The 13345-nt window shown below is 52.0% G+C and overlaps 1 protein-coding gene across 1 annotated transcript; it reads left to right on the forward strand.

Moving 5' to 3' along the window:
- The first annotated feature begins 352 nt into the window (after positions 1–352).
- FAM78A (family with sequence similarity 78 member A) lies at positions 353–13010 on the forward strand. Its single transcript, XM_032130897.1, has 2 exons — positions 353–1331; positions 8609–13010. The coding sequence occupies exons 1-2, from the start codon at positions 1069–1071 to the stop codon at positions 9135–9137; spliced, it is 792 nt and encodes a 263-aa protein (XP_031986788.1). The 5' UTR covers positions 353–1068; the 3' UTR covers positions 9138–13010.
- Positions 13011–13345: the final 335 nt, after the last annotated feature.

Genomic DNA, 13345 nt, shown 5'->3' on the forward strand with positions numbered 1-13345 from the left:
GGGGCAGCCCCGCCGCCCGCCCATGAGCCCCGCCGGCTGAGCCAGAGCCGGCTCGCCCGGGAGCGGCGGCAGCAGCGGCGGCAGGAGGAGGAGGAGGAGGAGAGGAGGAGGAAGATCGGACACCCCTGCGGAGAGCTGCTCGCCGAGGAGGAGAAGGAGGAGGAGGAGGAGGAGGAAGGGGAGCGGCGGGGACGGCGCCCCCCGGGCCGGTGCGTGGCGGGGGATGTCACGGGCGGCGGTTCCGCGGCGCTGAGCGGGCGCGGAGCGGCGCGGCCCCGGCGGGCGCGGGGGAGGCTCCATCGCCGCCTGCCCCGCTGCGCTCCCGGAGCCGCCGACCCCACCGGCACCGCGGTCGGTTCCCTCTGCGTCCGGCTATTTCTAAGGGGAAGAAAAAAAAAAAAAAATTAATCCCCAAAGCCCAGACATCGCTGGCAGAGGAGCCTCCAGAATCGGAGATTTGGCGACTTTTTGCATTTTCCAGCCGTCGTTTCTTTCTGTTATTATTGTAATTTTGCGCGAAAGGAAGTTATGAACAACTGCAAGTCAGGAAGTGGAAATCCACACCGGTTGTGACAAGCTGGAGCTAAAAACTATTTCATTATTTATATAGATGTGTCTATCAACATTCTGCTTTTCATCCAAAGAATAAAGGGAAATACCGGCTGGTCCTATGTTTGACGGTGAATGACAGACTGCATCTGAGCAAAAGAAAGGACTAAATATATCAGCTAAGAACACCACCGTTATTTATTGAACTCAAGAGACTTTTTTTTAACCCAAAGACTGTTTGAGCAAGAGATTTAATGGGTCATTAAAAGGGGAAAAAAATTTAAAGGCCCTTTTGCTTCTGAAGCGCAGCTAACCTCAAAAATAGAAGCAGTACTTGTAAGACAGATATTCAAATTAAGGCTTTACATGATGAATTTTCTATCCTATGGATATCAGTTTTGAAATTACAAACCAAGAAGATCTGTAATTGATCTAGCACCAGATAATTTCAATGCCTAATATTCCCCAGGATTGCTGGAGTACCCTAGGAGCTGCGTCAGACTGTACTCGGGGTATGCCATGGGCTGTATTCAGAGTATTAGCTGCAAATCCAAAGTTTTCCGGGAAAGTATTTCGGTGATTGAAGTCAAAGCCTCCATTGATCCCATTCCCACCAGCATTGACGAGTCCTCCAGCGTGGTCCTGCGCTACCGGACCCCTCACTTCCGAGCCTCTGCGCAAGTGTTGGTGCCCCCTCTTCCCAAGAAGGAGACCTGGATCGTGGGCTGGATCCAGGCTTGCAGCCACATGGAATTTTACAATCACTACGGGGAACAGGGAATGTAAGTATTTCCAAGAGCACGTGCGGTGCGTTTGCCTAGAGGGAAGAGGGAGCGGGAGGACCGTGGCCTGCTTGGGAAATAGTGGATTAAGCCAAAAATTATAATCCATATTTGAAAACCCAGCCCCTCTGAAACTTAACAGGACTTTCTCGTGTGATTAAAATACAGGAGAGCTTGTCCCTGCCCTTTTAAAGGAGTAGTGGGAATTTGCCCAAGCCCCAGCAAAACCCCACTTGTTCTGGTAGGAACCCAAAAGCAACGCTATTTCACAACAGCTTTTGGGCTGCACAGGGGATCCTGAAACCCTGGGGGCAGCCCTGCCATGACAGGCACCCCTGCTTTGATACGTGTTTGACACGAGTGGTTCTCCTGACCTCCAGCTCCTCTTGCCTGCATCCCTCCCCATCCCAAAACTGCGCACTGAGGAGCCCCAGGGAGAGCCAAGGGCTGCCACTTGTGGCACGGAGCCGTCCCTGGAGTGCTGTGCTGCTGCTGCTGCAGTGAGCTGTGGCTGGGAGCTCAGTAGCCCACCAGCTTTGGGAGCACATTTAACGTCACGGGAGGAATCCTGCTTGCTTTGCCCACGGTAGCAGGCAGCCCACAGGGAAAGCACAAGCTGGATTTAACCCATTGGTAATTAAACTATCTGCATCACCTTGGAGCAGGGCGCAAATTTCACGTTACCCTCCTTATGGGTAATGTGAAAGGGAATATATAGGTATATGTGAGAGGTGGGAGGAATCCAGGGGCTGTTTGCACACCAAAAATCCCCACGTTACTGGTCAGACAGTCATAGTGAGACAGGAATGAGTCAAATCAGAATGTCACCTCCCTGCCAGGAAAAGTCATCTCTCCCCAGTCCCCCACCAGATTGTTCTCCAAACATTGCAGGCTTTGGCCCACAGCTAAGGCAGCCCCAGCACCTGATCCCCAAATGCCTGCACAGAACAGCAATTCTGCAACTCACGGTGCTGGGCAGCACCAGGTGCAGCCTCCTGGCGCAGCAGAAATGTGTCTGTCCAGCCACGGGGACAGAACCTGACCGCAGAGCCAGTGCTGGCAGATGGGTCAGTGGCTGGAGGTGCTGATGCTGCCCAGCCTCTGGGGGTGAGGGAGGAAGGACGGGAAGGTCAGGTCTGAGCAATCCTCTCCCTGCTCATCCTGAGTGCTCCGAGTCAGGGGGATGCTGGCTCAGCCCCTGAGGGTCAGTCTGGGCGGCTTAAAAAATCCCTGAATGAGGAGTGCTGAGGGAGGAGGGGGACACGGGGGGCTGGGGAGCAGGACAAGCTCTGACTTAATGCAGCGCCCTCCTGACGGCCTGAACATCTGCACGCACAGCCCGGCCCTCCTTCCCTCCCCGCTGCCTCTAAGCCCCGCCGAGGACACGGGTTCAGCAGCTCGGCATCACACGGATAGGCTGCAAGATGTGGACCAGAGGGAAGGGCACGGGAGGAGCAGCCCGAAGCGACAGGCTGCCCCCCCTCCTGTCCCCGTGTCGCCTCTCTGCTCAAGCAGAAAGTGCCTTGAGAAGCGAACTGGCACCTGGCAAACACCAGCAGTGCAGACCGGCTGATCCTGATTTTAAATGTACTTACAGCAGGCCCAAAATCTGTAGGCTTTTTGGCTCCGAAAGCATCTTTAGCAAGGACAATTTGTTGCTCAGATGTTCCCAATTCCAGGCCTTTGGGATTTGCATGTGTAATTCTCAGGCTCATTTAGGAATCCTGTCTTTAGTGACCAGCTGCAAAGGAAAATAGAAAAGTGCACTTTATATAAATACAGCTCAGATGCACCGAAATAGAGAGGACTGGGCACAGAGTGATGCTGCCTGTGCTGCTGTGGGCTGCAAACCTCTGTGTGGCCTTTCATTTCCCTGCACCTGAGTTTCCCTGTGCTTAAAATGAGGACTTGGTACAGTCTGCCCTTGCTGGAATGTTTTGGGACAAAAAACCAAAAAAGGAGTATCTAGTAGCTGCTGCTGTAAACAGGTAGAATTAAACACTGCAGTTATGTATGAGAGCTTTTAGCCAGAAAATCATGGAACCAAAGATTTTTCCCTAGGAGGTTCATTGACATTTAACTGATACCAAAAAAAAAAAGTTACCCAAACACAAGCAGGAATTGGTCTGTTCCTGCACTCTCTTTCTATAGACTCATTGCCATCTGAAGGCTATAAATAAAGGCATTTAGGAGGAAAGGCCTCTTCAATGCCATTGAAACATGGGCTTGGAAGACCTTTACAGAGAGAGAGAGGACACAAACCTAAGAGAAAGGATGGGCCAGGGCTTTAGCTGGTGTAACTGGATGTAATCCCACTGACCTCCACAGAGCTGCATCAATAGATGCCAACAGAGTCCCAACTTTCCATGATTCAGGAGAGGCTACTGCCACATCCATGTTTTTAATCCCTGTGGTGACCGGCAAACAAAAAACTCCAAATAATCAAAAATCAGTCAGCCAACTGAAGCACCAATACTTACAGCAGGCTTTGGATTAATTTTTCACTCCTCTGCTGGGAAGTTGTTAGCTGTGCATAAGCTGGCCATTACATTGAGGATGGAAACAGCTGAGAAATACTGGAGCAGATGGAGCTGTGCATAATGCTGCTATAGGGATGGGAGCTACGGAGGGGATAATTTAGACACGCACGTTTAAAGTGGCACTGACAATTTGGGGGCTAAATGCAGCATTTTTAAATGTAAAGGGAAAGAATTAAAGCTCAGATAACCCATAAATGCTGGCATTACTTTACATGTGAGTCGGTAGATGCTGCAGGGAACATTAAGAACCCCAGGATGAGGAGGTGGATGTGCTCTCTGACCCCTCTCTGTGCAGGACTGGGGCAAACTCCTGTTCACCCCGTGGCTGGTATTGCTGCTCCTCCCATGCAGGATTTTACCCTTGTCCTTAGAGAACAATGCTGCTTTGCAGAGGGAGACATCAGGATCAGGCCAGAGCCGTGACCTGTGCAGGAGCAGTTGGACCAGGTCCCTGCTGGCATCTCCCGGGGTGGGTGCTGGATTCTGCACCTGTGTCAGCGGCTGGGCCATGCTGGAATGGCATTATCCAGCTCCTTCATCTCCATGGAGATGTGCAAGAAGCGGTGCAGATGGAGATACGCAAAAGAGAGAGATAAATAAATTGGAGTTGGAATATGATCAGGCAAGAATCTGGAGAAGTTTCATGTGGATGTTTCTCCCCCTGGAAGGCCCAGTGGAGCACTTGCATCATTACACCATCACTTCATCTTACCAGGCATCTCTCCCTGGTGAGATTAAATCTTCCATGCCCTGCAGCAGGGACACAATGAACTCAACTTGTCAAGAGAATAAACCCCCAGTCCCCAGGAGGGAGGACAAAATCAAAATTCACCAAAAAACTCACAAGGGTATCTCTTCCAAAGGAAGTGAAGGGAGGTCAGTTCACTGTGGGAATTTACCCCTTAAGGGATTTAGAGGAAAAGGCTTTGCTGCCCTGGAATGGCCCCTGGCTCTCACCTGTGCTGTGAGCACCCAGCATAGCCCAGTTACACAGGCTGTCCAGTCGGACTTGAGTCTGCTCCCCTAAACCAGCAGAAATTGTTCCCTTTTTCCTAATGCCAGTTTTGTGCTAGTTTTACTCCCTGACCCAGCCATCAAACGCTGCTGCTGCTTCAAGAGATGCAGGAACATGCAGCTGGAGGGTGGGAGGAAGAGGGACCACAACAGCACAGCTCTGTCAGCTGGGGAACAGCATCTTAAATTTCCTTCCTGTTCTTCCTTCTAACCCTGCCTTGACTTGCCTGATGTGCTGGAGTAGGTGAGAGAGGCACTGTAAAGGAGAATTTAAAATTAAGCAGTTCTGGCTATCAGGTTTTCTTTCTCTCAGTGAGTCCCCAGTGCAGGCCAGTGGTGGAGGGAGGCAGGAGCAGGGATGTGAAATGCCTGAGTTTTACTGCACCCACACATGGCCCTGGTCCCTGCACCAAGCAGGGGCTGTGTCCCAGAGGGGCTGCTCTTATTTAGGGAGCTGCTGGAGAGGAAGGTGTTGGAAAGCACAAGGTTATGCAAGTCCATCTGGCCTGTGACTAATTAGGAGCTGGCTTTAAGCAATTAGAGCTGAGGATGCAATAGTACCTGGTGCCTGTCTGAAAAGGTTAACTGGATGTATCCACACTGCTGGGTGCCCAGGGCTGGAGGCTGCTGTGCTGGGTTTGCTGTCACTGCCCTGGTGGGTGCTGTGGGACAGACATCTGGGAGCTCAGGATGAGCTGGGGGATTCGTTCCGTGTGACAGAACAGGAAAAAAGTGTCTGAATGAGGACTGGGAAGCTAAAACCTACATAAAGCTGCTTGGCTGTCAGCAGCAGGGCTCCGGTTGTACCACAAGAAATAGCTCAAAGTTCCTTCTGGTAGCAAGAAGACATTTGTTAAGAGAGGTTTCTTGGCAGCTCCAGTCTCTGGCAATGCCCAAACTGACTCTGGAGGTTTCAGAAGAGGCAGAAACAGGCTTGTCACTGTTATAAGCCAGAACCTACTGATCTTGGAGCTGATCAGTGAATCCACGAAACCAGATAGCTTGGTTTCTTTTCATGCCTCTTTCCTGCTATTGTCAGCAAAGTGTTTACTGGGCACTTTCTGGTCTCCTTGGCTCGACACTACCAGAGAAAGATGCTGATGCAGCCAAAGATCATTCCACAGCATTCTTTCCAAAATCATCCAGTTGTTGGCATATTATTCAATGTGGACATGCTCTGCAAGCAGAGGCTGCCAGCCTGGCTGGCACAGAGGCTTTGCTGTAGCACCAGGCAAGGGGCAACCGCCAGCAGCAACCACCATGCAGCCTCTGCTCCGCTCATGGATCATCACGAGGCCTCGTTTTTCTGCTCATTCCAAGCTGTGCAGCTCAGGCATGATTGTTTTGAAACCCTGGGGTTAACCACACTGGCTAGAATTAGGCACAGCGTGCTCTGTGATGAAACACAGGCTGGTTTCTCCTTCCGTGTTCCTGCCCACGCCTTTCCTCAAGCTGGGTGCCCTCCTGGACCACCCTGAGCCCAGCCATGCTCATCTTTATCCTGGGATCCTGCAGGCTCTGCAGGCACCATCCTGCTTTCAGCATCCTGCCCAGGCCCCAGACACAGCTCCACCTTTGTGCTCTTGCTTAAACCCTGGGCAAATCCATACTGACCTGGGGCACTGGGAATGAAGATGGGGACAAGCAGGTCTTAGAGGACTGAGCATACTCTACCAGATTCTCCTGCCATCCACCCACCAGCTCTGATCTGATTTAGCTGGAGCAGCCCAGGAGGATTATCACCCTCTGTAGCATCTCAGCTCCCTCTGGTTTGGCACCTCTGTACCTGCAGAGATGCTGTGGCTGCACCACTCCTGTCACCTCAGAGTCAACCTCTGGGACACTGTCACATCTCATCCCTGGGTGACAGCCAAGCTGAGGACTGGCCACTGTCTGAATGGAAAGTAATCCTAAACCAGCTCCTGAAAGGGAGAGAAGAGCCCCCAGATGGGGTTTCAGAGCTGGGTTATGCAGTGGGAAGGGGTAGGGGCTGCAGAGCGCGACCTCCACTCATCCATCAGCGAGGGCTGGGTCACCCAACATCCCCAGAGCCTTCTGGAGCCTTCCCGGGGCCTTCCCCTGCTCAGCTCCGCCTGAAGGGCGCGAGGGGTGGGGAGCCAGGATGACTCCGGTTTGCAGAGCAGAGTGTATAAACATCTCTGCAGTGCACAAGGGTCCTGGCAGGACTGCTCAGGGATCTCCTTTTGGCTGCCTTCACTAAAAATTTTCTTCCAGGGAAAGGACTCCCTCTGCCTGCTGGCGATGAGCTTGGGAGGAAGGGATTGCTGCAGCTGCGGTGCCGTAGCGGACAGCAGCCTGTAAATCTGTGCAGGGAGATGTTGTGCTTGCATAACCCCTGCTCCTGCGGCTCAGAGCATCCCTGCATCCCCCGGTCCTGACGCTCCCAGCATCCCTGCAGCCCCCGGGGCACCCCACGTCCTGTCTTGCACTTCATCTCCCACTGGGGAGGTGTTTGCCAGGACCCCCTGCTTGCATAGAAAAAATATAAATGAGACCTTTAAATCCCCCACGGTATCCTCTAGCCAGAGCCAGACACAGCTAAGTGCTGAACGATCCAGCGGGTACAAACATGGAGGCACTTCACGGTCATTAACTAATTAACAGTCAAAACAGCCTTATGAGACAGTCACATCAGTCCTGGCCAGAGCAGCTCATCCCAAAGCTGTGTAAGAGCCAGCCAGGCCAACGAGTACCCCCAGCCACAGCCTCCTCTGCAATCAAGGGGCTATTTTAAGCTGCAGCACCAGACTTATGAAAGGCTTGGACAGTCACCCTGTCCCTGACGAGCCTCAGGGCGTCCCCTCTGTGTCTCTCCAAGATAAATAATATCCCATGTCCCAGCCTGCAGCAGGGAGCCACAAGGCTTGGGGGACTGGAGCACAGCCAGTCCCATGGCAGGGTCAGGTGCAAACGCCACTGCTGCTGCCACCCAGTCCCTTCTGCCACCTTGATGGCTGGGACATCATCCCTGGGTGGTGGGGAGTGCTGATTCATGAGCAAGAGGGAGAAGGTACATGAGAGCCACCTCTGCCAGCCTGGTTTGTGAAAGACTGTCCTTAGAACAGCTGGTGTGCACTGCGCAAGTGATCTGTGGTTGTGCTGTCTCCGAGCAAACATCCAACCCTTCTTTTGAGACATTTACTGCAGTTTCCTTCTATTGGCAAATCTAATCTTAAAAATTAAATTAGAATTTAATGAAAAAACCCACTCCAAGTTGTGCATCAGCAGTACAAGGTGACAGGGAACTGTTTTCACTTACATTCTTGCTAGAAACACTGACCTTTCTGTCCCTCTCGCAGGTGACCGGCGTGGGCAGTTTCACCAGCAGCTCGACCTCGGGCTCTCTGATTACTGTAATACCATCCCCAGCCCAGAGCCTGCTGTGCAGCCCTCAAGCTGGGTCCTTCCAAGGGCTGGAGGAGGATGGGTTACACTTACAGTGCCAGGCAGACAGCGGGGAGGGACAGTGGCTCATCCAGAGAGAAATTTAGGGGATGAATGGATTGAGAGCAAGCCTGACGAGAAGGATGCTTTTAATGGCAGGGATGAGCTCTTTGAGCAGGATGGCACGAAGGGCACAAATTCCAGTAAAAGCTGGAGAGGGAATGCATCCACAGCTCTTCTGTCTCCTGTCTAAAGTCTGGCATGTTTCTAAACTAATTAATTAATGCATTGTCCATAATTTGCTATTGATCATGGCAGGTCAAGTTGGGAGCTTCCAGATCTACTGGATGGTAAAATCCAGGCCATCAGTGACTCAGATGGAGTGAACTATCCCTGGTATGGGAACACCACAGAAACCTGCACCATCGTGGGTCCCACCAAGAAGGAGTCCAAGTTCAACATCAGCATGAACGACAACTTCTACCCGAGCGTGACGTGGGCGGTGCCCGTCAGCGAGAGCAACGTGGCCAAGCTCACGAGCATCCACCGGGATCAGAGCTTCACCACCTGGCTGGTGGCAACCAACACGGCCACCAATGAGATGGTGACCTTGCAGACTATCAAATGGCGCATGAGGCTGGGCATCGAGGTGAACCCCAGCAGGCCCCTGGGGCAGCGTGCCAAGCTGCAGGAGCCCTCTGCTCAAGAGCAGCCCCAGGTCCTTAGCAAGAATGAGCCAATACCACCCAGTGCCCTTGTCAAACCCAATGCCAATGATGCTCAGGTACTCATGTGGAGGCCAAAGGATGGACCACCACTTGTGGTGATACCCCCAAAACATCGATAATATACACCTGGCGTCCCGGCACCGGAAGGGAGAAAACGAAACCCGAAGCAAAACAATCACTTAGGTATTAGGATACACACGTATAATCTGAGCAAAATCAAAATGCACTTTTTATTCATTCAACAAATGCAACCATTCTACCTTCTCCCATTGGGACGGATTTCACTGTGCTAAAGCTAAAGAGGAGACCTTGGACTGGGTCTGTCTCGTCACTGGATTCCTAAGGGAAGAAACTAACACTGATGTCTATCCTATAGCTTTTTTTTTCTTCCCTACTTTAGTTCCCGTTTGAACTTCAGTCTCATTAGCTTGTCCAGAACTGCCCAGAACAATAAGAACATTTTATTTGGGATTTTAAGAATTATTTTTTTTTTCTTTTTGGTTGAGAATGAAACAAGTTCCTGGAGCAAAAAGTTGACTATTTAAGATAAGGTATTTTTTTTTAAGCTGTAAGGTTCTGAGTTGCAAATCCAAGTCATGCGGCCTTATGTAGACTTTGCTTTGCATTGCCAAACTTTTGCCTTAAAGCTATGTTTGAAAAAAACCAACAACAACACCGCCAGGCAGAATGTCCTTTCTACAGAATTTTGGAGAAAAAGTTTTGGAACAAGGAATAGATTGTCAGCATGAGCTGATGGATGAAAAGGGCATGAAATTGGAAGAAGCCAGAAAATCTTCCTCTTTTCAAAACCTGGAACAAGGAAGCACGGAAATAATCTCAGTTTCAAAGCAATGCAAATAACAAACCTGCTGTCGGGTGGCTCTTGAGGGGGAGCTCCCAGGCCATCTCCCTGCTTTGCAGGAGGGGTGGGAAGCTCCTCGTTGCTGTTCACCCGTGGTGATTGCAGCCTCCCGTTAGCAGTTTAATATGGAATAACCTCACAGCTGGAATTGTGGCCCTGGGAGTCAACACCAATGGGGGGGGGGATGTCCCACTGGGTTTGTCTTTAGGACACACAGTTGTTTTCCCAGCTAGCCCACAGTCCCACCTTCTCATGGGTAAGAGCCAAGGGCTCGTGTGCCTGCTGTTGTTGGGTGAAGCCCTGTTGCCCCATTTGCCTGTGAAATCCCAATGATGGTGCTGTACGAAGAGCAGGATGTAAAAAGGATCCTTCTGAGGCCACTGGAAACACACAGGTGTCAGTGAGGGCAGATCTTACCTACCGAGTCTACCCAGCAAGATCTGTAGCTCAGGAGCAGCCGCGTCTGGAAGTAACAGCACCCATTCCCGGCAAACACAGCAGCGACAGCTGTGGAAAACTCTTCCTTCTGTGGTAATGAATCACATTGGGATCAGTAGATAATTTTCTTGCCAATGACCTCACAATCTACCTGACTGTCAGGAATGAGGTACAGACAGGACCTTGACACCGTCCCTGTCTGTCATGGCACAAACATCCATTGTAGCAAAGGGTAACGCACGAGAAGGTGCAGGCAGGGCAACACCTGAGCCTTGGGTGTGGATCCTCAGTGAGGAAGGAGCATTTGGAGGAGGAGGTGAAATCTGTAGGTTTTAATGAGGACCAGATGGCTTCTGAGATAACCAGATGCTCTTCTGCAGAGGAGGGTAAAGCAGAAGAGCCGTTTGAATGGGAGGGTTTGAAGGCAGAGGAAGTTCTGTGGTAGAGGTGGCATCTGGAGGCCAGGGCACAGGATGGGGAGTGGAGGATCTGCCCTGCTCCAGCACGTGGCCCGAGGCAGATCACTTCCCTCTGCAGCTCCTTCCCCCAGAAAACATTTCTTCCTCTGTTAACAACTTGCCTCAAGAGCTGGCGCTAAGGAGAGTTCTGCATGCCAGGTACAAGTCTGGCCCTGCTGAGCTGGTCTGAACAGGTCTCACAACCCCACACACGCTGCTCAAAAGGCTCTCCCCTCGGAGAGGCACCAATTAGCTGCTATTCCCATCCTCATCTTCCACACGGGACGTTACCAGCAAGAAATTCTCCTTCCTCACTTCCCCACAGCCACACCACCTCCTTTGGCAACAGGTTCAACATCAGCCCCTGCCCAGGGAACGCACGCCCAGAAGTTGTGTCCCCCACCAAGACAGCCTCAAACCAGCAAACAAGGATCCTGGGGCCCTGCAGCCATTCCCCTGTCTCCAGGGGAGCCCAACCGCCTCCATCCACCGGCTCTCAGAGATGCTCAGCCATGGAGCTGCTCCTTTCCACGGGCAGAGCTCCGAGGTGGAGGTCCAGCTTGCAAATGACTGGACTGGATCAAACCCAAATCCACGAGCCAAAGGGTGCCTAAATCTCGGCTTTGGGACTATAAAGGATGAAGCTAGGGAGACTTGGACTTGCACAGTCACTCTCTATGTTAAACTCCGTTTTCTTATCTGGATTCAGATCCAACTATAGCTCTACTGGCACAGCCCTTTGGGACTTGTCTGTATTTTCTCCGAGGCAATACATGCAGAAGAGGACAAATGGTGAGCTGTGGGTGAATAGCTGATCATGCTCTCATGCATCTCGGCTGCTGCTGAGTCCCATGGGTGGGAGCAGAAGGGGGATTTGTGTCTGGTATTCACTTTGTCTCCAGGTGCTGAGTACTTACAGTTCTCACTGATGTCAGCATGGGTCAAAGGAATTGGACCCAGTTGTCTTAATTAGCTGCACGAAGGAATTCCAAGGAAAGATTTCTTCTCAGTCACCAAAAACCACATTCAGGGAACACCTACGTCCTTTTCCACTTAGCTTTGTGTTGGACTTAGTCTCCCAGTGCATTAAGTAAATCTGGTTCCTCCTATTCCCTCTACCTGGTGGACTGGATACATCCATGCAATTTGATAGTAACCTCCTGGCTAATTTGTCCTGTTGCACTGAACGGACCCAGCTAAGCAGTAAATACAAAATTCAAATTTCATGTTGGGGTCGGCTTTGCATGGACTCCTCCCTTCCCAAAGAATGCCTTTATCCCGTGCCTAGGTCGAAATGTGCCCCTTCACCTCCATTTGCATCACCAGACATGGCATAGAAAGTGATGCTGCCTCTTTTGAGATTTCATGCGTTGCGATTGAAAGTGATGTTTTTCCAATGCTGCTTCATTACAAAACTGATGGGGACAGATTGTCTATAACAGGAAGGATGGCTGGAAGTAACAGGGGCTCTAGACACCACTGTTGCTATGGCTGGTTACTGGCCACGTGGTTAGAACAGGGATTGACAGGGTCCCAGTGGGGACTTAAATGTCTGGGGACCCAGGGCAGAGTGGTAAATGAGCAGAGGTAAATCAAGCTTCTCCGGCAGCTTTTTGCAGAACCAGGAATACACAAAGGATACGCTGGGAAGGTGTTGGGGCACCGACACGGGATACACGGATGAGCGTGAGCGTGTCTCTGCCTCACCCTTCCCATCAGCGATGCTCTCAGCTCTTTATAGACCCGGATCCCCACAGGGGCTCAGAGTGCAGCCTGGCCATCCCCGTCAAAGCCCCGTCGTGGCCCAGGGTGGGAAGCAGCCCTGGCCCAGAGCCTCACCTGCACCCAGGGCCGGGCAGGGGCTGCCGAGCACAGCCAAGGCACCGAGCGGGCCGCGGACCTCGTGGCTCTCCTTCCCTACCCTTGACACCGAGATGAGCGTGGGAAGAGAGGGGCAGCCCCTCGGGGAGCCAGTGCAGACCCTCAGCAGCCCTGGGGAGGGGTAGAGACCTGCCGAGCCGGCGCCAGGCGGGGTCCAGCCCGGGGGGAAGGCGAGGGCACCGCCGTCCCTCCTGCCCTGGCTCCCGGCGCAGCAATAAGAATCGTCCTTGGTCTTGCAGAGATACTGTGAAAACAAAACCAAGATGTACCGAGTCTGGACACTTACAGAGATGTAAAAAACAAAACCCTGCTTTTATAACAGACAGAGAAATAAAGTGAAGTTTTCAAACGCGTCTGCCTGGAGTCGTTTGGGCGGTGGCTGTTTTTAAACGAATGGCTCTGCGCTCGCGTTTCGAGGCAGCGATAAGCACCCTATTTACCACCAGTTCTCCCTCCGTGTCAGCTCTTAGGCTGCAGCAGACAGACCCTGGAGGTTTATGGTAAAAACACCACCAACATCCTGCACTTTTCATCCGCAGGCTGCTGCGCATCTCGGGCGGCCGGAGCCGGGCCGGTCGGCGGCTCAACTTCCGCACATTTTGGTTTCCTGATGCCGTTTGCTTATTTAGCAAAAGCCGGGTCAGATGTTCGCTGAAAATACCACATCTGGAGAGCGGCAGCAGCGCAG

This window comes from Corvus moneduloides, chromosome 21 (genome assembly GCF_009650955.1).
Source record: "Corvus moneduloides isolate bCorMon1 chromosome 21, bCorMon1.pri, whole genome shotgun sequence".
Classification (NCBI taxonomy): domain Eukaryota; kingdom Metazoa; phylum Chordata; class Aves; order Passeriformes; family Corvidae; genus Corvus; species Corvus moneduloides.

Bases quoted from the DNA above. Each gene is read 5' to 3' on its own strand.
- FAM78A (XM_032130897.1), top strand. From the start codon at position 1,069: ATGGGCTGTATTCAGAGTATTAGCTGCAAATCCAAAGTTTTCCGGGAA. The intron at 1,332-8,608 runs GTAAGTATTTCC...TGATCATGGCAG, and splicing joins CACTACGGGGAACAGGGAAT to GTCAAGTTGGGAGCTTCCAG.